This window comes from Bos javanicus, chromosome 10, assembly GCF_032452875.1.
Source record: "Bos javanicus breed banteng chromosome 10, ARS-OSU_banteng_1.0, whole genome shotgun sequence".
NCBI classification, from domain to species: Eukaryota; Metazoa; Chordata; class Mammalia; order Artiodactyla; family Bovidae; genus Bos; species Bos javanicus.
In genome coordinates this window covers 78950353-78977692 of record NC_083877.1, presented here as the reverse complement: position 1 = coordinate 78977692, position 27340 = coordinate 78950353, and the positions used below count along the sequence as shown (strand labels likewise).

At 45.7% G+C, this 27340-nt stretch overlaps 1 protein-coding gene across 4 annotated transcripts in view; it reads right to left on the bottom strand.

The window, feature by feature from the left end:
- Positions 1-26428, bottom strand: part of PLEKHH1 (pleckstrin homology, MyTH4 and FERM domain containing H1) — a 58645-nt gene extending 32217 nt beyond the window's left edge. For 2 of the 4 annotated variants that reach the window (XM_061429202.1, XM_061429204.1), the window contains exons 1-2: positions 26346-26428; positions 12830-12988 (exon numbers count right to left, since the gene is read on the bottom strand). In XM_061429202.1, coding sequence (XP_061285186.1) covers positions 12830-12955 — 126 coding nt within the window. In that variant the 5' untranslated portion in view covers positions 12956-12988; positions 26346-26428. Of the gene's footprint in view, positions 1-12829; positions 12989-25641; positions 25924-26345 lie in introns of those variants that run through there. The other 2 variants (XM_061429201.1, XM_061429203.1) reach the window with 2 other exon arrangements.
- Between the last annotated feature and the right edge of the window lie 912 nt (positions 26429-27340).

Below are 27340 nucleotides of genomic sequence, written 5' to 3'. Positions count from 1 at the left end.
GCAGTCACCATCTGCAATGATTTTGGAGCCCAAGAAAATAAAATCTGCCACTGTTTCTACTTTTTCCCCATCTGTTTGCCATGAAGTGATGGGACCAGATGCCATGATCTTTGTTTTTTGAATGTTGAGTGTTAAGCCACCTTTTTCACTCTCCTGTTTCACCCTCAGGTAGCCCTGAAGCCTGGGGCAGGTAAGGAGCCCAGAGGTGCTGTCCTCTCTACGGTGAGTGAGAAAACTTGAGGTCTTTCTCCCTCTGGGGGCCACGGGAAGGGGCAGCAGTGCCACCATCTCTTCCTGGGGCGTCCTCGCCCAACTCTTGCCTTCAGGCTCCTCTCCCAGGCCGTCCTCCCCACAGCAGCGGGCTGCAGGCAGTGCCCCGCCACTGCTCGCTACGTGTCTGACATGGACCCTGCTCCCACATGAGCCCCAATCATCAGGATGAGGATGTTCCCTCCCACTGGGAACGGCTCAATGGCTGGGGACAAATACTTACTCTCCTTCTCTCAGGATGCCTCTGACTGCAAATGGCATTCATGGATATCCCCTTCTTGATTGTTTTAATCTTAAATAGAGGTTTAAGACACATTTCTTAAAAATTCTTTCTTGCTTCCCGTAGAGGTCTGAGGATCACAGCAATTCTTGAATCTCATGCCAACTGGCCCAAGGAAAGGGACCAATGCTCTTACACACAGAAGCTCATCAGGGAACAGATCTAAGCTAAAGCCTAAGGAGCAGCTCAGGAGCAGTGGGGGCATCTCTGCCACTTCTCGAGCTTACAGCCTACCGAGTGGAGTGGATTTCAGCTCCCACCATCCCCCTGGTCAGGGCTCAGAGGGCACTGCCAAAACCACACGCCATCACATAAAGGCCCTGCGGAAGCACAGCACAGTCACATATTCCATTCTCCAACCAGACGCCAGGGCCTAGTTGAGTCAACTCCTGCTTCCCCTACCATGCCTTGTCTCAGGGCAACAGGTCTGCAGGAAAACCATACTAGAGGCGTCATGTCCCAGGTGTGTCCTCCGTGCGACTGGACAGGCCTCACGTCCCAAGCGCTGGTCCAGTCCTCGCCCACCTTATCTCTGCAGATTTGGCCTTTTCTCTGGCTACTCAACTTTCTGCATCTAGCATGGACCCTGGCTCGATATTTACCAGTGAACTGAGCAATTAATTTTCTCTCTTTCCCAATCTCTCTTCTGCCTAGGTGAAATTCTGCCTTCAGGCTTTGATTGAAGGATGGAAAAGAAAAGAAGTCCCCCGGTCTGGTGCCAGGCAGTGAAAGGAGGGTTACCCAGGAGCGGTTCAAGTTAGAGAGCCTGGAGAAACTGCTCTCAGGACCACCTTCCCTCATCCATTTTTTCCTCCTTGGAGTTGGGGAGAGACAGATGTTTTCAGTACATGTTCCCTTTGAAAGGACAGAGGATACCAAATAAAACCTCAAGATTTACGACCCAGGGGACAAAAATGCTCCCTGGGTTCCCAACAGACAGGACCATCTTTGATAAGCATTCCTGTGCTCAGTCCAAGGATGTCTGCATCTCCTCTTTCCTTCCTCTCCTGGGTTTAATAATCATGATGGAACCTCTTGACTCAAGCCTGAGACACTGGGTTTGTTCTGGCCAGACTCAGGCATCAATTATAGCCAGATGGCCTTTCCAAAATCAAACAGTCCTTGGGACATCGTAGCTACAGGGGAGGTAACAGCATAGAATAAACCAATCTTATGGTGATAGGCATGGTTGCGTAGTGCAAAAAACATTCTACTTGGTGGAGGGGTGGGGTGGTGGTTGACACATAACCCAGTGACCACGTTAGTACTATATAACCCTTCCCCCTTGGGCACCAGAACTGACTCTTCCAGGAGCAAATCAGGTTCTCTCTCCCCAGAAAGCCGAAATGTGGGATTAAGAGGCCAGAGATCAGAGTCAGGGGACTGCACCAGAGATCATGCACAAACTTTACCAAGTCATGATTATCAGGTAAGTCCTTCAGTTCTGTGATATGTCCCAGGACCTTCCCAATAAATGCCCTATTTAAGCTAGCCAGGGTTGAAATTTCTGCCCACATCAGGAACACCTCTAACTAATACAATTACTAGGAGCATTTAATTTTTAAGAACACAATGAAACACTGATTGGGAAGGCTTTAGATTCTTGACAAGTTTCCTAGATTCACCTTCATTTAGATCTGACATCTGCTCTGTAGCTCAGAAGACATATGATTTCCATAAGAAATGATCACTCATATCCGTGACCTTACACAGTAAAGAAACCATGGTAGAGGGAAGAAGAAGATGCATTTGAGTCTTCCCTCCCACTTGGGCATTTCCATTTGGGTCAAGAGTGATCAATGACACGGGTCAGAGCCATAAATCACTCTGTTATTAACGATGTTTGAGCATTCTACCCCCTAAATTTTTAATGTCAGATATCCTTTAGGGTAAGCTATCACTGAAGCAGATGGGAAGGAAGGCGCCCCTGGGAACCTAGGGTCTTCTCCCAGCCTTGGCCTGACTGCCACGTGGTCCTCCTCACTACCCACCCTCCAGCCATTTTTATCTCCTAGGCAAGGGCACTTGAGACTCAAAGCTAAAAGCAGTCTGTATTCACCTTTATGCTGGGGCACTCTCTTGTCTCTAAAACAAATTTCTGAACATTGAAACCATTTGGCACATCCGGTAGTTTTTTAAAAGAGAAGAGTATAAAAGACCATCTATGTATCCATGACTGTGCTCCAACAATTACCAACATCCTGCCATCCTTGTCTGAAGAGAATATCTTTAACATCATGTTTCCCTCCATTTTTATGAAAACGCATTTTCTCCATTGCTACGGGAACACTCCCAACTGTGCCTATACCTGAGTGTCGATTTTGGAGTTTTCAAACTCTTAATTCCAGGATCGACACAATTCATGACGGCAGATTGTCTCCTGCACTCACTCAAAGGGCCACACTGGGAGATCTGAAAAGGTGATACAGGCAGGCCCCCTTATTTGGGTTCTGTTTCTCCTTTCAGAGGGTTCCCTAGGACTGAGTCCTCAGCTATCCTTTTAGTCTGGGTGACATGCTAGCCAAGGTGGCGTCAGGTTTGGGCGGCTGGCTTTTAGGCAGGATCCACTTTCACCAGCTTCGACTTACACATGAGACTCGTAAGCCATCCTAGAATGGGCTGCAGTGACCTGATGAAAGGTTCTTGGCACTAACCTGGTATTTAATCCCCATGTCCACAGCTCCTTTTGGTGCTGTGAAATACTGGCCCCAAGGCAGCAGGCACCCTCCTGTGCTCCCAGGACAGACCTGCGTGCTGAGCAGCGGTTCGAGCCCGGAGCCTCGCCAGGCTGATCTCAGCTATCCCTCTGAAAAGGCTCAACATTCTTACCATTGCATCACACCCTCTGAAGAGAATGGTACCGGTAAGCAATAAGGCTCTGGAGCCCGGCTGGCCCCACCACAGTGTGACTTATAAATTCCTTAACCTCTCTGAGCCTCAGTTTTCTCACCAGTAGAAAAAACAGTAACGAATGTCCACCTCCTAGGGTTGTGGTGAAGATCACAGGAGATGCCTCACGGCCAGCTCACGTGCATAACCTGGCACTTCCCGAGCAGTTTGCAGATATAAGCTACTTGCTGGATTTTCACAACCAAAGATGGGGCTTAGGACCAGGCAGACCAGTTTCCCTGGGACAGTCCTGTGGTCACCTGTCCTCCAGAATAATGAGTAATAGAGCCTTCCTTTCTCTCTCCAAAGTCTCCTGGTTTACATGGTAAATTACCTGGTCATGCTGCTTATGATCCATCTACAGAAAGAAAGGCTTTAAGTCAGGGCTATTAGCCTACAGAGCATCGTGTAAGACCTACCATGTTGTGGGCATTTAGCCAACACAGATATATCTAAACAAGGCCACTTGTATGTGTCTGGCACTGGCTAAAGCACTTTCAATGTATCAACTCATTCCATCTTCATCCCAATCCTAGGAGGCAGGTCTTGTTATTATCCCTGTTGTACATATAAACTGACGCAGAGGGATAAGGCAATTTGCCTAAGGTCACACAGCCAGGAGGCAGAGCCAGGATTCAAACTCCAGAGGACTGGCTTAGTCTATTATACCCTTAGCTACCGCTGCCCTCACATCCAAATTTCACGTCCTGCAAAAACCCAGACTCCAAAATGCAATCCCCGATTCTCAGCTTCTCCTGAAAACTCAGGAGACCTGGACACGCGACAATTACCTTTTCTTCTGGCGACACCTGGCTTCCTCCTCTAGCTATATAGCACATTCCTTGAATCCTCCCCAGAACCCTCCCACTGAGTTCATAGAAGCTTAGTTAACTTCTGCATTCATAGAAAATTAGTTAAGCCTTTGAAATTACAACCCCCAGTGCTAGCTATTAAATGGTTCTAACTCTGTTGTCATCAAAGACCTTGATTCTCAGCTTTTTGTTTTTTAATATCAAATCCTGTGTTCAACTGAAATCATATTCTTATTCCCATATATATAAAACACACAACTGTGGGGCTGCCCTGGTGTCCGAGTGCAGAAGAGGCAGGAAAGAAGGGACTCCTAAGTCTTGTCTGTGGGTCCAATGGCCCCACCCAGCCCAAAAGTCCCTCTGAGGCGCACAGGGCTCAAGGCTAGAAGGATGGCTGAATGGGGCCCAGGACATGTTCGGGGCAGGAGTTTGTGGCAGTAGATTTCACACCCTCAGGGGCACAGTCATCCACACGGATCTTGTTACAGATCCCTGCGTTGTGCCCACAGAGGTTTTTATTTAGCACGTCTGAGGCATGAACCCAGGAATGTGCTTGAAAAGAAAACCCCAGGTGATCCTGATGCGGGTGGTCCACAGACCACTCTCTGAAAAACGCTAGACCAGCTACAGAATGCAAAGCAAAGCTAACTGACTCCTTTGGGGATGCAAAAATCCCAGGGCCAAGCCCCCATCAGTACAGGACTCTTCTCAAATGACTTTATAGGAGTACAAAGCTCTAGCAAGACTACAGTTCCTGGGAAATATTATAGTGGGCCTTATTAAAAAATGGGGGTTAGGAGAATAAAAAAAATTCTCTACACTCAGACGCACATGCATGCACACCCTTAAACATAGTGAATAAAAGTTCTAGAAGGCAAATCGGATCTATCAGCAAGGAGATCTGCTAAGGCTGATTCTGTGATGACTTTATGCAGACTTTATTTCCAACTAGTCCTAATTAGCCCTAGTGTTCTCCTTTTATATAACAGTACCGGCCTCTCACAAATTCTGAAGTATATAAGGATGTTTTTCTGGGTTCTGTGAACTATCTTGCTCTGTCAAGCTGGTGCCTAAACTGAATCGCTGCCTCTGTATAATCCTTGGTCAGAGTGGGGAAGAGCAATAGTCATTGTTCCTTTGTTTAAGGGACTGAACGGAACCATTGATACACTCAAAAAAAAAAAAAAAAAATCCTGAAGTACAAATTTTTGGTATATAAATATAAAACTGAGTTACTGTATTTCAAAACCTTGGCTGGAGAAACCAGTAAGGGATTCTAGAAAAAGAGGAAGTGCGTACAGACCCACCAGAACAGGCCTCAGGAAGACCTGCCTCGGTTAAAAATATTCAAGCTAAAAAATGTGGGATATTTTATTACATAAAGTCCTCTCTTTAACAGATCCACTCAAATCCCCTTTGGAAGCAGAGAGGGAGTAAATAAACAAAAAAATGTTAAACTCGTTTTAGTCCTCATATTGATGCCATGTACTCATTATGATAATTCCTACGAAGCTCTATTGCAGATAGATGCCATCCTCCCACTTTTCTGAAGGGAAAACTGAGGCACAAGGTTGGCAAGAATGAACAAAGTCCAAGGGACTTTTAACACATCCAGCTCTTAGGACAGCATCAACTTTTAGATTGATCTAGGCTTCCCTGGTGGCTCAGAGGGTAAAGGGTCTGCCTGCAATACGGGAGACTTGGGTTCAATCCCTGGGTTGGGAAGATCCCCTGGAGAAGGAAATGAAACCCACTCCAATATTCTTGCCTGGGAAATCCCACGGAAGGAGGAGCCTGGTAGGCTACAGTCCACAGGGTCGAAAAGAGTCGGATACGACTGAGTGATGACTTCACTTCACTTCACTTTAGATTGATCAGATTAGCTGTAACTTCTTCAACACAACCAAGAGAGCCGGAAAAACGGCTCCCGGAAGCAGAACAAGACGCGACCTCCAAAACATGAGCCATTCTCTCGACTCCTGTGCCAGACGGAAAGTGAGTCCACAGTTCACCTGGCCCCCGGGATGGGTGGCCCTGGCAAGGGCACAGCAGACCGTGAGAGGCGTCCCAGCAGAAACAGGGTCTAGACCTGTCTCCCCTCCTCCCGCTCCCTCCCCTCTCTCACCCTTCAGTTCAGTCGCTCACTCTGACTTTTTGCAACCCCATGAACCGCCGCACGCCAGGCCTCCCTGTCCATCACCAACTCCCGGAGTCCACCCAAACTCACGTCCATCGAGTCAGTGATGCTATCCAGCCATCTCATCCTCTGTCGTCTCCTTCTCCTCCTGCCCTCAATCTTTCCCAGCATCAGGGTCTTTTCAAATGAGTCAGCTCTTCATATCAGGTGGCCAAAGGATTGGAGTTTCAGCTTCAGCATCAGTCCTTCCAGTGGACACCCAGGACTGATCTCCTTTAGGATGGACTGGTTGGATCTCCTTGCAGTCCAAGGGACTCTCAAGAGTCTTCTCCAACACCACAGTTCAAAAGCATCAATTCTTCGGCGCTCAGCTTTCTTTATAGTCCAACTCTCACATCCATACATGACCACTGGAAAAACCATAGCCTTGACTAGACAGACCTTTGTTAGCAAAGTAATGTCTCTGCTTTTTAATATGCTGTCTAGGTTGTTCGTAACTTTCCTTCCAAGGAGTAAGTGTCTTTTAATTTCATGGCTGCAGTTACCATCTGCAGTGATTTTGGAGCCCAAAAAATAGGTGAGGAATTATCTGGCAGCCTTGACATTTTTTCTTTTTTAAAAAAATTTGGTTTTCAGCACAACGATTTCATGTGTCAAATGACAATTCTGAAAGAGGGAGTCAGGTATGAGCAGGCTGTGTGATGGGGAAGAAGGAGGGCTCCTTCCCAAGCCTTAGCAGCCAGCGGGTGGCATCTGATCACAGGCAGGGCCCGTCCCCTGGGAGACACGCAGGCTCGGCTTGCCCTGCACCACTGCCAGCGGCGAGTGAGTGGCCATCAGTCATCCAGGCAGTGCCATCTCCACGAGCGGGCGGGCTAGTGGGCTAACTGTGTGGAACAGTGGCAGTGGAGGGGGCAGGCAGGTGAGGGGGTGGGGCAAAGGGACCCAGCTGACCTGGCTCACCTCGGTGCAGGTGGGTGCTGATGATAACTAAGAAGTAAGTTCTGGGAGCAGGGACAGGGATGGCGATCAGGGCCCAGCCCCAGCAGGAGCTCTCCTGAGAAATCTGGGTCATCTCTTCCTAGGACCTGAAACTTACCTTGATGTACTGGGGAAAACCTCTAATGAATTGCAGAATCTGGCCTACTGGTTTGGGGAATGACAGCAGATGACAAGAGCGGCCCCGACATTGAGCAACGCGGTATTTATGGCCTTAAGGTTTCCTGCCAAGAGGTCCGATGTCAGGCTAATGCCCTAACCCTGCTTAAGTCTTCCAGCCCATGATTCCTAGTCAAGATTTCTTTCTCTCCCTTCTCCACTCCTATACCCCCAGGCTCTTCTGCCCTGAGTCTAAATACTTCTCCTTTCTTTACTCAAGTCCCACCCTGAGCCCCCAAGGTCTTATGGGAAAGCGTTCTGGTTGCTTAGATGATAAGTACTGGTACTTAGAGAGCATTCTGGTTACTTAGAAAATAAAGTCTGGAAGAAAAGAAAGGGCTGATATTATACTCTGTTGGCCAAAGGGTTCGTTTGGGTTTTTCCGCAAGATCTTATGGAAAATGCTGAGTGAACTTTTTAGCCAACCCAATAGAAGTTCAACCTCCCCAGATCCAAGGGGCTGTGGAAAAAGAACATGTTTATTTATAATGTGTTTAAGGCCACTGGGGAATAGGGGAGGAAAGCATTTAAAAACGCTTTATTTTTCTATCATGAAATGTTTCAGGCCAACAGAAACGTATAGACAATAATTTTTAAAAAAACACGTATCCACTATTCATCTTTGTCAAATCTTAATTTTTGTCAGATCTGCTTCTGACTTTTTATGAAATAAACCTCTACAGACAGCTGACGCTTCCAGTGTTCCTCTCTCCAGTGTTACTCCTCTCCTTTGTACGTATGTACCCTACACTTGACTATGTTTACATTTTTACCTCATTTGTAAACACCCCTCAACAACAGACATTACTGTTTTGTGCAAGTTTAATACTTTATATAAACTGTAGTTTTGTATACATATTCTTCTGATCCTTTTTGTTCAGTGTTGGTTTTTGAGATTTGTTGATCTTAAACATATAGCTTTACTTGACTCATTTTTAACTGCAATGTAGTATTCCATTGCACAAATGCACTCAACATAGTTACCCAATCACGTTGATAAACATTTAGAATATTTTCAACTTTTCATGCATCAATGCTGCAATAGACATTCTTGTATAGGTCTATTTATGACCAATATATTTGGATTCCTTATTTTTTTTAATTGAAGTATAGTTGGTTACAATGTTGTATATGGATTTATTTCTACTGCTGCATTTTGTGCTTTGTATTTACTCCTTATTTTCTATATTCCTGTTTCTCTTCCCTGCCTGGATTTAATAGATTTTATTCCATTTCCAGTAGCTACTCTCCTGATTGGAAAGTCATACATTCTATTTGTTATTTCTATTATTCTAGACACAGATGACATCACCCTTGTGGCAGAAAGTGAAGAGGAACTAAAGAGCCTCTTAATGAAAGTGAAAGAAGAGAGTGAAGAAGTTGGCTTAAAACTCAACATTCAAAAAACTAAGATTGTGGCATCCAGTCCCATCACTCTATGGCAAATAGATGGAGAAATAATGGAAACAGTGACAGACTTTATTTTCTTGGGCTCCAAAATCACTGCAGATGGTAACTGCAGCCATGAAATTAAAAGACTCTTGCTCCTTGGAAGAAAAGTTATGACCAACCTAGACAGCTATTAAAAATAAAGACATTACTTTGCCAACAAAGTGTGTCTAGTCAAAGCTATGTTTTTTCCAGTAGTCATGTATGGATGTGAGAGTTGGACTATAAAGAAAGCTGAGCGCCGAAGAATTGATGCTTTCAACCTGTAGTGTTGGGAAAAGACTGTAGTGTTGAGAGTCCCCTGGACTGCAAAGAGATCAAACCAGTCAATCCTAAAGGAAATCAGTCCTGAATATTCATTGGAAGGACGGATGCTGAAGCTGAAACTCCAATACTTTGGCCACCTGATGCAAAGAACTGACTCATTGGAAAACATCCTGATGCTGGGAAAGATTGAAGGCAGGAGAAGGGGATGACAGAGGATGAGATGGTTGGCTGGCATCACTGACTTGATGGACATGAGTTTGAGCAAGCTCCGGGAGTTGGTGATGGACAGGGAGGCCTAGTGTAGTGCAGTCCATGGGGTCGCAGAGTCAGACATGACTGAGCGACTGAAGTGACTGAGACTTAAAGACTTCTATTTGTTTCCCACATTCTCTTCTCCCCCTATTTGTCATATAGGTAGAAGCTCTGACTTTTAACAGAGCACATGGTTATCTAGAATAAAGACTACACTTTCCAATCTTCTCCGTGGCGGGATATAACCACATGAATAAGTGGCCAATGGGATGTGAGTGGAAGGAATGAAGGCAGCCTTTGGGTCATGCTCTCAAAGGGAAGGGACCGGAATGTGGTCATGAGGGTGAACCACCTTCAAACATGCGCAGGCCTCCCCGCAGAGCTAGGCTGCTTATGTCTGGAATGTCACATGAAAAGGAATGGATTTTTTAAACACATGTACTGCCTGGCTCATCCTGTTTCCTAAATCTCAGGCTTCAGGTCTTTCATCAACTTTGGAAACTTTAAAGGCATTATCTCTTGAAGTCATGCCTCTCTTCTCCACTTCTGGAATCTTCAAAAAGGATCTTGTCATTCTGGCATCCACGTCTTAGCCTGTGTCTTCATCTCTCTGCATTGCCCTCGAGTCTGGGTTATGTCCTCAGGCCCATCTTTCCATTCCTGAGGCCTGTCTCGCGTGGCGCCTTATCTGATGTTAATCTAGCCACTGAGTATTTCATTTCAGTGCAAATATTTTCCATGTCTAGCAGTCCTATTTGGTTCTCTTTCTGATCTTTTTGGATGATGTCCTGTCCTCGTCTTATATTTTCAATCACTTTATTATGTCTTCAATAGTTTTATTTTGGGGAGGGTGGGGGCACACTGACTGGCTTGTGGGATCTTAGTTCCCCAAGCAGGGACTGAACCTGGGTCCTCAGAAGTGAAAGTATGGAATCCTAACCACTGGCTGCCAGGGAATTCCCTCAAGTAGTTTTGAATTCATGGACTTTATAGTGTCTTGCCCACAGTTCTTAGAACAGTTGGAACAACAGTTACTAGAAATTCTTGGGGGGCGGAATTGAGTCCAGTCTGTTGCATACATGGACTCTCACTCACTGTGGGCTATTCTCTCAAGTATTCAGTCACTGTGGATCACATATTCGTTTTCACTAAGGACTTTCCTTTTTCCTGTGTAGGTAGACATTTGTGTCCTTGCCTGAGAGGTAAAGGGACTTGCCCTCAGTCACAAAGCTAGAAAGTGGCAGAGCCAGGTAGTCTGGCTCCAAAGCCTGGGTCCTTGTCACCAGCAAGCAGGCTGCCTTCCACAGTTCACACTCTTAACAGAGGGTGAGCAGCAGGGTGGGGATATCCATTCTCCTCTCCTAAAATATCACGGGGACCTTCAAGATGGCAGAGCAGTAAGATGTGGCGATCACCTTCCTCCCCACAAATACATCAAAAATACATCTACATGTGGAACAACTCTCCTAAAATATCTTCTTTCTCTGAGAGAAAGAAGTATTACTTCTTTCTGAGTAATACTTCTGAGAAAGAAGTATTAGGGGAATAATAGAACCTCCACTGCAGACACCCATGACTCAAGAAGTGATCCAAGACCAAGGAGATTTGTAGCATTTCTTTGGTGTGTTACAGGGAGAAGCAGAGTCGGAAAGAATGCCAGATGACAGATTAGTAAACTGCTTAGATTTTGATCTTTGAAAAAAAAAAAACCTACCTGGGTTTTATTTTATGAGTGTGGGAAGCACCTTATTAAAAGTTCACCTTCCTTGTATTACTTGTTTTGATTTGCATTTCTCTACTAATGAGCAATTTGAGCATCTTTTCATGTGTTTATTAGTTGTCTGTATGTCTTCTTTCGGAGAAGGCAATGGCACCCCACTCAGTACTCTTGCCTGGAAAATCCCATGGATGGAGGAGCCTGGTAGGCTGCAGTCCATGGGGTTGCTAAGAGTTGGACACTGAGTAACTTCACTTTCACTTTTCACTTTCATGCACTGGAGAAGGAAATGGCAACCCACTCCAGTGTTCTTGCCTGGAGAATCCTAGGGACAGGGGAGCCTGGTGGGCTGCCGTCTATGGGGTCGCACAGAGTCAGACACGACTGAGGCGACAGCAGCAGCAGCAGCAGCATGTCTTCTTTGGAGAAATGTCTGTTTAGGTCTTCTGCCCACTTTTTGATTGGGTTGTTTTTCTGCTGTTGAGCTGTATGAGCTGCCTTCGTATTTTGGAGAGGGGTGGGATAGGGTAGGAAGTGGTAGGGAGGTTCAAGAGGGAAAGTGAAAGTCACTCAGTCGTGTTCGACTCTTTGTGACCCCATGGACTGTAGTCCATGGAATTCTCCAGGCCAGGATACTGGAGTGGGTGGCCTTTCCCTTCTCCAGGGGATCTTCCCAACCCAGGGACCGAACCCAGGTCTCCCGCATTGCAGGCGGATTCTTTACCAGCTGAGCCAAAAGGGAAGCCCAAGAATACTACAGTGGGTAGCCTATCCCTTCTCCAGTGGATCTTCCCGATTGTAATTTAACCGGGGTCTCCTGCATTGCAGGCGAATTCTTTACCAACTGAGCTATTGGAGAAGCCCTTTCAAAAGGGAGGGGATACATGTATACCTATGGTTGATTCATGTTGATGTATGGCAGAAACCAACACAATATTGTAAAGCAATTATCTTCCAATTAGAAATAAAATTTTTTAAAAAGTTCACCGTACTGCAACAGGTACTAAATAAGCCCTAGAGATCAAATCCACAGTATAATGAATATAGACAACAATATTGTACCCTAGGGCTTCCCTGGGGGCTCAAATGGTAAAGAATCCACCTGCAATGCAGGAGACCTGGGTTAGGTCCCTGGGTTGGGAAGATCCCCTGGAGAAGGGAATGGCTACCCACTCCAGTATTCTTGCCTGGAAAATTCCATGGACAGAGGAGCCTGGCGGGCTACAATCCATGGGGTCTCAAAGAGTTGGACATGACTGAGTGACTAACACTTTCACTTTTCATTGTGCTATAATCATCAAACTTGCTGAGACTAGAATGTAATTATTCCAACCACTAAAATGATAATTATGTAATATGATAGACAAGCTAATTATTGCTGCAATGGTGATCATATTATAATATATAAATGGATCAAATTAACATATTGTACACCTTGAATTACACAATGTTATATGTCAAATATATTACAATCAATCAACCAATCAATCAAACCTCTAAAAAACAAAAAATGAAAAGAAAGTTGGCCTTCCCCAACTCTCCTCTCTGACAGTGATTTCTTCAGGGACCTTAGAGACTACCTGCTCCCCAGGACTCACCTTGTCGGCCAGCAGCTCTCTGATCTTGCTGGCCTGCAGTCGGAACCGGAAAAGCTGGGTTTCTAGGACCAAGCAGCGCTTCTGCCAGTCCACACTGGCCCGCGTCTCCACCGTGAGTTCTGCCATGATGGGAGCACCTTGTGGAGATTCCAGGGAGCCCTGAGGACCAGCATACAGAGAGGGGAAAAGATAAGTGTGTGAGGAGGAGTTCGGTGGGGAAAGGAGGAGATCGACGGAAAGCAGAGGAAACAGGGTGGGGAAGGTAAGTGAGCCTGGCTCTCCCTCTGTCCCATGGGCAAGTTCTGAGCTCAGCTGGTCCTGTTTCATCATATGGCAGCTGTGCAGCCTCAGAAAAATCACAAAACCTGAGAAACCGCAAGGAGAACCTTGTCTCACTGTTACAGAAGTGAAAAGCAGGGCTCACTGGTTTTTCATTCAATTATCCATTTAACAAAAATGTGTTCATTACAAATATTCAGTGCCAGACACTGTTCTAGACATTGGAGATGCAAAGGGAAATGAAAGAGGTCCCCGTGTCTTTTCAAACAACTCTTTGGAAAAGTCTAATTGCAAAATTACAATGTAGTCACAATTACTAATCAATATGCAAATAAGAGGAAGCAGAGAAATGGAGTGGACTGTGCTAGGGGGAGGGTGTTGAGGGAAAGCTTAAACTGGGTAGCAGATTCATCCATGATCACAAGGCTAACTGGAGATAGAACTGTGATTCCCAGCTGGGTACTGATTTTTTACAACAATAAAGATTTCAGATGGGGAAAAAAAAAATGGAACGAGAATGTAATCTTCAAATTTCCTTGACAAGTTTCTATTCAGTTGGGATTTCATATGTTGTCATCAAATCATCCTGTTTTGGAACAGATTCCCACTTTCCTTTAAGTTATAAAATGCAAACCAGAAAATTGGTAGATATTTTTCTATAGCCTCTGGAGGAAACCGTGGGCTTCCCAGGTAGCTCAGCTGTAAAGAACCCACCTGCCAATGCAGGAGACACAGGAGACACGGGTTCGATCCCTGGGTTGGGAAGATCCCCTGAAGGAAGAAATGGCAACCCATTCCAGTATTCTTGTCATGGAAAATCCCATGGACAGAGGAGCCTAGCGGATCATTCCATAGGGTCGCAAAGAGTTGGACACAACTGAGTGACTAAGCATGCACACACACTGGAGGAAACCACAAATCTTTAGAATACATTCCAGACAGATGCAGAACAAGCCAAGCAGACACCTATAATATCCCCAGCCAGGGGAATTTACCCAGATGTCTCCTGAAGAGAAACAAACCTGGGTCAGGGATGAGAAAATGAAGAAGAAGAATGTGTATATGTGCATGAGAAGGGAGATATAGACGCAGAGGGGGAACAGAGCAGAGAAGGGCTGGAAGACACATCCATCACCAGGACTTTTTAAATCCCCTTTCTAGGGTGCTTTCCACTCCAGTACTCTTGCCTGGAAAATCCCATGGACGGAGGAGCCTGGTAGGCTGCAGTAAGTGGTGTCGCTAAGAGTCGGACACGACTGAGTGACTTCACTTTCACTTTTCCCTTTCATGCATTGGAGAAAGAAATGGCAACCCACTCCAGTATTCTTGCCTGGAGAATCCCAGGGACAGGGGAGCCTAGTGGGCTGCTGTCTATGGGGTCAAACAGAGTCGGACATGACTGAAGCAACTTAGCAGCAGTAGGGTGCTTTTAATAATTATGCTTGACAATAAGCATAAATTTGGTCTGTCCTAAACCATGACATATGGTCTCCCTACTATCAGGTGATTTTAAAGAATGATTGTTAATTTTCTAGGTTGATACTTTTTTTTTCATTAAAAAACTGGGGGCAATATTGGAAATAAAAGCAAAAATAAACAAATTGGACCTAATTAAAATTAAAAACTTCTGCACAACAAAGGAAACTATTAGCAAGGTGAAAAGGCAGCCTTCAGAATGGGAGAAAATAATAGCAAATGAAGCAACTGACAAACAACTAATCTCAAAAATATACAAGCAACTCCTACAGCTCAACTCCAGAAAAATAAATGACCCAATCAAAAAATGGGCCAAAGAACTAAATAGACATTTCTCCAAAGAAGACATACAGATGGCTAACAAACACATGAAAAGATGCTCAACATCACTCATTATCAGAGAAATGAAAATCAAAACCACTATGAGGTACCATTTCACGCCAGTCAGAATGGCTGCAATCAATAAGTCTACAAGCAATAAATGCTGGAGAGGGTGTGGAGAGAAGGGAACTCTCTTGCACTGTTGGTGGGAATGCAAACTAGTACAGACACTATGGAGAACAGTGTGGAGATTCCTTAAAAAACTGGAAATAGAACTGCCTTATGATCCAGCAATCCCACTGCTGGGCATACACACTGAGGAAACCAGAAGGGAATGAGACACATGTACCCCAATGTTCATCGCAGCACTGTTTATAATAGCCAGGACATGGAAGCAACCTAGATGCCCATCAGCAGATGAATGGATAAGAAAGCTGTGGTACATATACACAATGGAGTATTACTCAGCCATTAAAAAGAATACATTTGAATCAGTTCTAATGAGATGGATGAAACTGGAACCTATTATACAGAGTGAAGTAAGCCAGAAAGAAAAACACCAATACAGTATACTAACGCATATATATGGAATTTAGAAAGATGGAAACAATAACCCTGTGTACGAGATAGCAAAAGAGACACCGATGTATAGATCAGTCTTATGAACTCTGTGGGAGAGGGAGAGGGTGGGGAGATTTGGGAAAATAGCATTGAAACATGTATAATATCATGTATGAAACGAGTCGCCAGTCCAGGTTTGATGCACGGTACTGGATGCTTGGGGCTGGTGCACTGGGACGAACCAGAGGGAGGTGAGGGGAGGGAGGAGGGTGGAGGGTTCAGGATGGGGAACGCGGGTATACCTGTGGCAGATTCATTTCAATATTTGGCAAAACTAATACAATATTGTAAAGTTTAAAAATAAAATAAAATAAAAAAAAATAATAATAAAAATAAAATAAAAATAAATCTACTGTTTATTCTCACCCTTCAAAAAAAAACCAAAAAAAAAAAAAAAAAAAACCGGGGGCAGGGACTGTGCTATGTAGCATGTGGGATCTTAGTTCCCTGACCAGGAATTGAACTTGTGCCCTCTGCAGTGGAAGCATGAGTCTTAGGTTGATAATATATTTTAATGTTATCTTTTAGAGATAAATATGGCTTACAGGTGAAACGATGTAATGCCTGGGGTTTGCTTTAAAACACTTCACCATAGGAGGTGAGAGGCTGGTATATAGGAGGTGAGAGGCTGGTATACAGGAGGTGAGAAGCTGGTATATAGGAGATGAGAGAGATATATGCAATAAGACTTGTCAAAACACTGATAATTTCTTAAACTGGGTGATGGGTATACTGGTCTCTCTACTTGAATATATGCCTGGAATTTCCCATAATAAAAATTTGTCTTTAGAGAACAGACTTGTGGTTGTCAACGGGAGTGGGGAGAGATGGACTTGGAGTTTGGGATAAGCAGATGAGAACTATCAAATTTAGAATGGATAAACAACAAGGTCCTACTATAGCAGGGAACTATATCCATTCTCCTGGGATAAAACATAATGGAAAAGAACATTAAAAAAGAATGTATACACCACATTAACAAATTGAAAGATAAAAACCATATGGTTATCTCAACAGATGCAGAGAAAGACTGACAAAATTCAACATCCGTTTATGATAAAAACCCTCCACAAAGCAGGCACAGAAGGAACATACTTCAATATAATAAAAGCCATATATGATAAACCCACAGCAAACATTATCCTCAATGGTGAAAAATTGAAAGCATTTCCCCTAAAGTCAGGAATAAGACAAGGGTGCCCACTCTCACCACTATTCAACATAGTTCTGGAAATTTTAGCCACAGCAATCAGAAAAGAAAAAGAAATAAAAGGAATCCAGATTGGAAAAGAAGAAGTTAAACTCTCACTGTTTGCAGATGACATGATCCTCTACATAGAAAACCCTAAACACTCCACCAGAAAATTGCTAGAGCTAATCAATGAATATAGTAAAGTTGCAGGATATAAAATTAACACACAGAAATCCCTTGCATTCTTATACAAATTAGGGAAATTAAGGAAACAATTCCATTCACCATTGCAATGAAAAGAATAAAATACTTAGGAATAAATCTACCTAAGGAAACAAAAGACCTATATATAGAAAACTATAAAACACTGATGAAAGAAATCAAAGATGACACAAATAGATGGAGAAATATACCATGTTCATGGATCCAAAGAATCAATATAGTGAAAATGAGTATACTACCCAAAGCAATCTATAGATTCAATGCAATCCCTATCAAGCTACCAACAGTATTTTTCAGAGAACTAGAACAAACAATTTCACAATTTGTATGGAAAGACAAAAAACCTTGAATAGCCAAAGCAATCTTGAGAAAGAAGAATGGAACTAGAGGAATCAACCTGCCTGACTTCAGACTCTACTACAAAGCTACAGTCATCAGGACAGTATGGTACTGGCACAAAGACAGAAACATAGATCAATGGAACAAAATAGAAAGCCCAGAGATAAATCCACACACCTATGGACACCTTCTTTGACAAAGGAGGCAAGATATACAGTGGAGAAAACACAATCTATTTAACAAGTGGTGCTGGGAAAACTGGTCAACTACTTGTAAAAGAATGAAACTAGAACACTTTCTAACACCATACACAAAAATAAACTCAAAATGGATTAAAGATCTAAAGGTAAGACCAGAAACTATAAAACTCCTAGAGGAAAACATAGGCAAAACACCCTCTGACATAAATCACAGCAGGATCCTCTATGACCTACCTCCCAGAGTAATGGAAATAAAAGCAAAAATAAACAAATGGGATCTAATTAAACTTAAAAGCTTTTGCAGAACGAAGGAAACTATAAGCAAAGTGAAAAGACAGCCTTCAGAATGGGAGAAAATAATAGCAAACAAAGCAATTGACAAAGAATTAATCTCAAAAATATACAAGCAGCTCCTGCAGCTCAATTCCAGAAAAATAAACGACCCAATCAAAAAATGGACCAAAGAACTAAATAGACATTTCTCCAAAGAAGACATACAGATGGCTAACAAACACATGAAAAGATGCTCAACATCACTCATTATCAGAGAAATGCAAATCAAAACCACAAAGAGGTATCATCTCACACCAGTCAGAATGGCTGCTATCAAAAAGTCTACAAACAATAAATGCTGGAGAGGGTGCAGAGAAAAAGGAACCCTTTTACACTGTTGGTGGGAATGCAAACTAGTACAGCCACTATGGAGAACAGTGTGGAGATTCCTTAAAAAACTGGAAACAGAACTCCCGTACAACCCAGCAATCCCACTGCTGAGCATACACACTGAGGAAACCAGAATTGAAAGAGCCACATGTACCCCAATGTTCATTGCAGCCCTGTTTACAATAGCCAGGACATGGAAGCAACCTAGATGTCCATTGGCAGATGAATGGATAAGAAAGCTGTGGTACAAAAACACCATGGAATAGTATTCAGCTATCAAAAAGAATGCGTTTGAATAAGTTCTAATGAGGTGGATAAAACTGGAGCCTATTATACAGAGTGAAGTAAGTCAGAAAGAAAAAACACCAATACAGTATATTAACACATATATATGGAATTTAGAAAGATGGTAATGACGACCCTATATGCAAGACAGCAAAAGAGACACAGATGTAAAGAACAGACTTTTGGACTCTGTGGGAAAAGGCGAGGGTGGGATGATTTGAGAGAATAGCATTGAATCATGTATATTGTCACATGTGAAATAGATCGCCAGTCCAGGTTTGATGCATGAGATAGGGTACTCAGGGCTGGTGCACTGGGATGACCGTGAGGGATGGGATGGGGAGGGATGTGGGATGGGGGTTCAGGATGGGGAACACATGTACATCCATGTGATTCATGTCCATGTATGGCAGAAACCACTATAATATTGTAAAGTAATTAGCCTCCAATTAAAATAAATACATTTTAAAAATAAATAAAAAAGAATGTATATATGTGTATAACTGAGTCACTTTGCTGTACAGCAGAAATTGGCACAACATTGTAAATCAACTATATTTCAATAAAAAAAAGAGAGATGAAAAAATTTGTCGTTTTAAAAAAATCTCTCTTCCCTTCTTCAGGAGACACATGGTCTCAGAAAACCCAGCCACCTCCTGTATGTCACTAAATATTACCCTGGGGCACCAGTGAGCCTGTCTTTGGTAGGTTCACCACCAATATGCCTCCCACCTGACATGTGACCTCTACAATATCTTTCTCCCATTATACACCACAAACAGCTATTATCTACTGAGTCCTTATTGTATACCAAGCACATGTGGCCTCTTTCATTGTCATGAGAACCCATGAGACAAGGAGTGGGAATTAGTCCACACTCTCAGGTAAGGACTCTGAGGAACAGAGTCTGTGGCTGGTAAGCAGCAGGGCTGAGATTCTCATTCTAAAGTGCCTACTCTTAGCCACTGAGCTCCTTACCCATCCAAAAACTGCAAGAACTGATTTCACAAAGAGTGGAATGGAGAAGACTTCCCTGGTGGTCACTGGTTAAGACTCCAGGTTCCCAATGCAGGGGGCCCGGATTCCAGCCCTGGTCAGGGAACTAGGTCCCACATGCGACAGCCAAAGATCCTGCATGCCGCAACTAAGCCCTGGCACAGCCAAATAAATAAAAATAAGTAAGTATTAAAAAAATTAATAAGAACTTGCATTGTTTTTTAAAAAAGAGTAAGAGCAGACTGTTAAGAATGAAACATTTTATAGGCTCTCTCAAGATTCTCAGTGCAAAGGTGAACCTATACCTTAGACTTCCCAGGGCACCCTGGTCTCATATATTCTGACCCTTTATCCTCCATAAGCATGGAGGATATTTGTCATGTGCCCTTTTTGTTTAAAAAACAAGGTCAGTAGACCTGTAGAGAAAGGCCCAACAACGAAACCACTGACAGGTCAGGTGATGGAGCCTTTCGGTTCTGGGCACTCAGAACGCTGGACACATGATCTCAGTCCTGCGCTCCCAGAACTGTCATCCCAAACAATTCGACATTGTGACCTCCCAGCGATCCCCACCTCAAAAGACTGGGACCAACTGGAACGGGCAGGAAGACAAAAGACAAAAACAAAACATGACCTTCTCTGAGCTAAGATCACAGCTGAAAAGACACAACAGAACCTTGTGGGGCCTCCACAGAAGGCCCGGAGGCTTCATGTTTAGTTTTCTTTGTCCTTTAGAGGGGATTTCACTTTCCCTGCCTAAGTACAAAAAGTGGCGGACCAAAGCTAGGACCTTGGGATCTTGCAACCTAGCCCGGGGCTAAGAATTAGCAGTAAAAGCACCCAAGTAAAACCAAAGGGCAGCAGAAACTCAATTCTTTTGTGTTGTTTAAAAAAAGTTTGGTGAGTGTTAATTCCCTCTTACCGATTGCCAAAGCTGCAGCTCAGATTCTGCTGGAGGGCAGAAACCCAAATTATCAAAATCTCCAGGGACTTTGGAAATAAAATACATCACTGGTCTCTACCCCACGGTGATACCTGAGATTACACCTAGTCTGGAAGGAGTTCTTTCCCCAATCCAGCATCTTCATGACATCACGGTTTTTAGAAGTGCTCAGCTTAATCCTCTCCCTGCCTTGGGGATGCTGGTGAAGGAGCTGGCACTCTTGTTAGGCTTGTCTCAGCATGTGAGTGGAACTAAGAGGTTTCTAAATGGATCTAGAGCAAGGTGCCTGCTGTGAAATCAAGACCCAGAGGCTCTTTCGACAGAGGCAGGTGGCTGGAGCTGCAGCTTTAGTATACAGGATGTTAGGGGGAGATAACCAGTAAGTTGAACCTCAGCTGCTAAGTCACCTTGCATTTGAACCGCCCATAAAGATGTGCAAGGATAAGCAGAAATGAACTTGCAGAATGGTCCTTAACTCTTCAAAGCATTGCTTTGTCAGGTGTTATTTCTCTCGTTACCCTCTCGATATCCCGGAGATGGAGGTCAAGTGATACAATTCACACTGAACAGGTGAGCAAACTCCTCGCATCGGTGACTTGCTCAGGGACACAGAGGCAAGTAGTAACAGAGCTGGACTAAGAATCCTGATCTCCCAACATCTAGAACTGTCCTCTTTCCATGAAGATGCTTCTATAGTGGCTGCTGCTGCTGCTGCTGCTAAGTCGCTTCAGTCGTGTCCGACTCTGTGTGACCCCAGAGACAGCAACCCACCAGGCTCCCTCGTCCCTGGGATTCTCCAGGCAAGAACACTGGAGTGGGTTGCCATTTCCTTCTCCAATGCATGAAAGTGAAAAGTGAAGTCACTCAGTCGTGTCCGACTCTTAGCGACCCCATGGACTGCAGCCTACCAGGCTCCTCCATCCATGGGATTTGCCAGGCAAGAGTACTATAGCGGCAGTGGAGTCTTATGCTACCAGGCTAGCCTAATGAAGATACAGCATTAATGTGCTGCGTTAGATGGGGAAATGACAGAAGGGATATGAGCTGGGGACAAACCCCAGCTCAACTGTTTGTTTCATGTTTTATCCTGGAAAGCTTCACACACACACAAGTAGGGAGGACAGTACAATAAATCCCCATGTGCCCTCCGGCCAGCTATAATGATCACCAACTCATAGTTGCTCTTGTGAAACCTAGTTCTCAATTCCCACTAGTGCCCAGCATGCTGAATGGCTTGGCAGGCAAGAGTCAAATGGTTGCCATGGCCTTGGCACCTGCTTTAGAACTCCCTAAGGCTCCCAGCGCTCTGGACTGACACGGCCACAGAGGTTAGCAGAGACATGCCTCAAGAGGCAGGGGCCATGGGTAGAAGGGTGGTGGAAAGAGGCAAGAGGAAGTTGTTAGGTGACTTCAGTCTGTATCAGAGAAAACACAAACTTGACCTGGGATAGCTCTGGAAACTTTAGGGATATGGACCAGAAATGGACAAAATGCTGACAGTAAATTTAACTTAACCAATTTTTGTTAGATGATTCCTATGTGTGAGGCTGGAGACACAAAGAGGAACAAAGACCCTGTAGTTTGTGAGGTTTCAGGTCTATGGTCTGAATATCCTGCAACCTTCCTGCAAAGACGGCCAATCAGAGCAAGTGCCTGAAGTTGCTGCAGGAGGCATCAGAAAGTAACAGGGACTGCGTTCTGGGTGCAGTCTCCACTAGGCTGTCCTGTGTCACCTCACTGTGGCTCACTCCCTGAGCGTGAGCACCTTCTGTGAGTCCCACTCACTAGCAGTGGGCTTCTGAAAGGGCTGTGCAGATGAGGCTGACTACCTGCCCAGCTCTGGACAAGGAAGAGCCCCTTTTCTGGGGATGAAGCCGGAGGGAGGGTGAGTGCACACAGGGGCACAGCTCCCTCAATCTGATCTCCGACTGTTATCTGATCAAGCCAACAACATGCATTTTACCTCTTTCGCATGCTGAGTGAGCATCCCATTTCACAATGGTGGGAGAGTCAGGAAAAGGTGAGCATGTTACAGACTTCTGGGACACAAATCCCAAAAGGGGCTAAGAAATCCAGGAATATAGCATCCCTCAGACAAAAACCAACAAAAAGAAATGGCAGAGTGTAGTACTCAAGATCCTGAGGTTTGGCGCCAAACAGACCTGGGTTTGAATACTGACTCAAGAACGAACTGTGACCTTCAACCATCTGCTTGACTTCTCTGAACCTATTTGAAATTGAAGGCAATAATATTTGAAAGGAGCACAATAATATTAGATCGAACCATGTGAAACTGTCAACACTTAACCATTTTTTGACTTTCAAAAATGGCAATTTCATAGTCCACACTATGTTGGATTTTTTTGAGAATCAAAGGAGGTATTATAATACAAAAGCCTGGCACACAGGAAGTACTCAATAAATAACAGCTACTATCAACAAACAAAAGGCAAACCAACAGTGCCCTGGGCATATTTGGAGATGTGCTCAACACCATTATCAGAGAGCAAGTCAGGAGATTTTTAAAAAAGTCTTTTATCTCAGGACTTTTATCCTGATGGTCCAGCGGTTAAGACTCTGGGTTTCCAACGCAGGGGGAATGGGTTCGATCTCTGGTCAGAGAACCAAGATCCCACATGCTGTGCAATGTGGCCAAATAAAAAAATTATTTACCTCTTTGTTTTTGAATACTAAGCAAAAGAGTATATGCACAAAGTAAGGCTTCTTCCCACCCCTGAACTCCAGGCAGTTTTCCCCAGAGGCAACCACTGTTAGGAGGATTTGAGTCTTTCTGAGATGTCCCTGCATATACAAGTGTCCATATGTATGCTGCACACACACACACACGCAAATGGTGGCATACTATACACACTGCACTTAATGTAACTCAGAGAGCTTCCTGTATGTGCGTGTGTGCGTATGCATGCATGCTCACTCAGTCTGACGCTTTGCAACCCCATGGAATGCAGCCCACCAGGTTCCTCTGTCCATGGGATTTTCCCAGCAAGTACTGGAGTGGGTTGCCATTTCCTCCTCCAGGGGATCTTCCTGACTCAGGGATCAAACCCATGTCTCCTGAGTCTCCTGCACTGCAGGCAGATCCTTTACCACTGCGCCACCGGAGAAACCATGTACATATATAATAATATATACCTGCCCCATTCTTCCCTCAAGCTTTTTAAGAGCTATATTGTATTCTCTTGTATGGCTATTACCTGATTTCATTTGAGTCCCTAATTGACAGACACTTGGGTTGTTTTAAACCTTTCACTAAAACTGTGCTACAATGAATACTCAATGAATAGACATTATTTCATACACATCTCAGTTTACCCCAAAGATAAAGTCCCAGAAATGGAACTGTACCTCTGAGTGATGTACATTTTGCAATGGCCAAAGAGTTTCAACTGCCCTCCCCTGAGGCTATTCTAATTCATACTCCAGCCAGCAATAAGCACCAATTTCCCCACAGAGGTGGTCAGTTTTTAATTCGTTTTTGACAGAAGGGTTGGCCAGAGAACACAGGATGGTGGCTCAGTGGCCAGACTGCTATGGAGTCACTTGGATCAGTAGTGAGGGGATCCTGACACTTCAGCGCCAGCATGTGGAACGCACTCTTCAACCCACAGGGAGCACAGAGTTCTGCAGTTACACAGCCTCAAATGGGGCTTCCCCGGTGGCTCAGGCGGTAAAGAATCTGCCTGCAATGTGGGAGATCTGGGTTTGATCCCTGGGTCAGACAGATCCCCTGGAGAAGGAACTGACAACCCACTCCAGTATTCTTGCCAGGAGAATCCCATGGACAGAGGAACCTGGCAGGCTACAGTCCAGGGGTCCCAAAGAGTCAGACACGACTGAGCAATACACACACACAGCCTCATAGAGAGAAGATGGGAACAATATGGAGCACTCCTCTGCAAGCAGAGTGACTTCTTCCGGTAGCTGATGCCTTCTGGAGAGGGCAGAAGGGGTGCCAGAGGCATTTTCTCAGCTCACTTGTTAGTTTCAATTAGTAACCCAGCTCTGAACAGGTCCCCTCAGCAGCCTGTGGAGAAGGAGGGTGGTGAACAGCGATGTAAATGCAGTTTAAGAGGCTTCCGTTTGAGTCTTGCCTCCTCCACTTTTCAGTTACATGACCTTGGGCAAGTCACTGTTTTTCCGAGTCCTAATTTCCTCCTTTATAAAACGGGGATAATAACATGCAGAAACACTCGAAGTGGTGTTCTATAAAGAGTTAAGTGATGTTACCAAAGGCACAATGTTTGCAGCATAGAAGACAGTCCAAAAAGTTTAAGGAGCAAATAACTTTTCCACTGAAGTTGATATTAAAATCATCTTTCAAGCAGCAGTTTTAGCCAGAACTAAAGCTTCGTCCTGAAGTTTCATGAGGTGTATTCATAGTAAAAGCTTACTTGTCCCTTGGCAGGAACAGATCCAGAGCTTCCCTGGTGGCTCAGTTGGTAAAGACCCTGCCTGCGATGCAGGAGACTTCCCGCAACACTTAGGTTCCATCCCTGGGTGGGTGAAGATTCTCCGGATAAGGAAATGGCAACCCAATGCAGCATTCTTGCCTGGGAAATCCGATGGACAGAGGAGCCTGGCAGGCTGCAGTCCATGGGGTCTCAAGAGTCAGACACGACTGAGCGACTAAACCACCAGGCACAGATCCAACAGAGAGCAGATCTACTCCCAAATGAGGGTCTTCATTGCCCCTGCCACCTCCATTAAGACCCCCCGCGCCCCGGTGACCGATTCCTCTCTAAGGCTTCTAGGACGCAAAGTTCCTGCTGTCATTTGGCGCCCGACTGGTTTTCTCTTCTGTTTGGCTGACCTGCCTCCATAAATCAAGCCTAATCCACCGGGACCCTAAGAGAACCACCTAGGAATCACAGAAGCGATAACCCGAGATGAGACTGGGAAGAAAGCGGGAGCCTGCTAGAGCTCAGGCAACTCGGTGGAAAGCCTGCAGGTTCGCTCCGAGGGCCCTTCCAGGGAGCAACTGGATCGAGCCGGTCCCAAACTCCGGATCCTCTCCAGGAAGGCTACTCCTCGCCTGTTGGTGCCAGTTCCCCGAGCCCGACGCTCCGTTCCCAGCGCTCCTGGCTGCTAGGAGCTTGTTTCCAGGTAGGGAGGCACCTGCTCCGGAATCGCCCTCCGGCCAGAGGCAGCGGATCCTCTCTCAGTCTAACCAAACACCCTCCCCGGCCAGCGAACCCTCACTCCCACGCCCGCGCGCACCGTATCTCTGCCCGAGGGGCTCCCGGGGGCCGCTCACCTCCAGCCAGATCCCGGGCGTCCCCGCCGCGCACCGGGCACACGGGCGCCTCCGGCGCGCGTCCGCCGCTGACCTTGCGTCGATCTCGCCCGAGTCCTCCGCGGCCGCCGGGTCTCCGCTCCCCGGCAGCAGGGGTCGGCGTGGGCGGGGCGGGCCGGGCTGGCCCGGGAGGTTTGCCCGCCCGCTGGCTGCACAAAAGCCGAGCCGACCTCGCAGAGCCCCATTCAATACTCCGCCGCGCCCCCTCCCCGCCCGCTCCTTAAAGGCAGAGCGCCAGGCTGGGTTCCCGGGGCGGCTCGCGGAGAGGCACAGGAAATGACCTCAGCAGGCTCCAGCCTCCCACCTCTCGGCACCGCCGGGCTCGTCCCTGGGGCGGCGGGGGCGGCGGCGGGGTCCCGCGGGCCGAGAGATGTCCCGAGCTCCGGCCCCGAGCTCTCTGCAGAGGCCGAAGCAGCGGCCACCTGGGGCGGCCGGGGCGCCCCAGCATCTCCTCAGCTCCCAACCAGCCTGAGACCCTCCCTGGATGGGGCGCAAGACCAGACCCTCCCCCGTCTCCCCTCGAAAGGAGGTTCCCGTATTGGTCGAACGACTTGCAGGAACCGTCACGCCTGGATATTTGGAGCAGAAATCCTTATTTCAAAGAGTCTGTCCCATTGGGAGACCAAAGTTCTGATATGTAATATGAAGGAAAAAACAAAACTCACCGCAGCCTAGAGGGTAACTTGCTTGCGTCCGTACGTCTGTATGTATGCATGCACGCATTATTTATTTTAAAGGAGCCGGCGGGCCGAGGAACCGGAAAGGCAAACAGGACGTCGCCTGCGCGGGCAGCTCACCGTGCACCCTTGCAGCCCCTGCGCTCACCAGTACAATCCTAAACCTGCCGGGGGTTGGGGATGGGGGTGGAGTACTCAGTTTTTAGTTAGGTGGATATGGGGTAAAGACGATGAATATGGAGAATATTGCAGGAAAGGATCCACGTTTCAGAACAGCTTTCTTCCCCAATCCGGCAGGCTCTCAGGCTAGTTCTGAACAGAGGCAAACTCATCAGAGTTTCTCCCCAGGGACTTTGAAAGTTTCTTTCCAAGTGGTAGTGCCTCCCCGGCTGCACCCCACGTTTGAATCTGAGTGTCTGGAGGTTAGGCTGGAAAGTTGTGCAGTTAATAAGGCCTCCAAGTAATTCTCATGCACAATTTTGAGAGCCCAGACTCTGGAAAGCTGACTCATGTAGTTCAGGAGGCCAAGGGCGAAAGTTCAATAGGGTTAATGGGACTTCATGAGCTTACACGAGAGGGCAATGGCAACCCACTCCAGTACTCTTGCCTGGGAAATCCCATGGACGGAGGAGCCTGGTAGGCTGCAGTCCATGGGGTCTCGAAGAGTCGGACACGACTGAGCAACTTCACTTTCACTTTTCACTTTCATGCACTGGAGAAGGAAATGGCAACCCACTCCATATTCTTGCCTGGAGAATCCCAGGAATGGGAGCCTGGTGGGCTGCCTTCTATGGGGTCGCACAGAGTCGGACACGACTGACGTGACTTAGCAGCAGCAGCATGAGCTTACACTTGGACTCATACCTCCTGAGGATTGGAATAGATCAACCCCAAACTGTGGGTAACTGGCCTCTGTCCCCTTCAAGACTGGAAATATTGCTAAGGAAGCCCCAAAACAAGTCCTGTGGAGTTTGTCAAGGAGA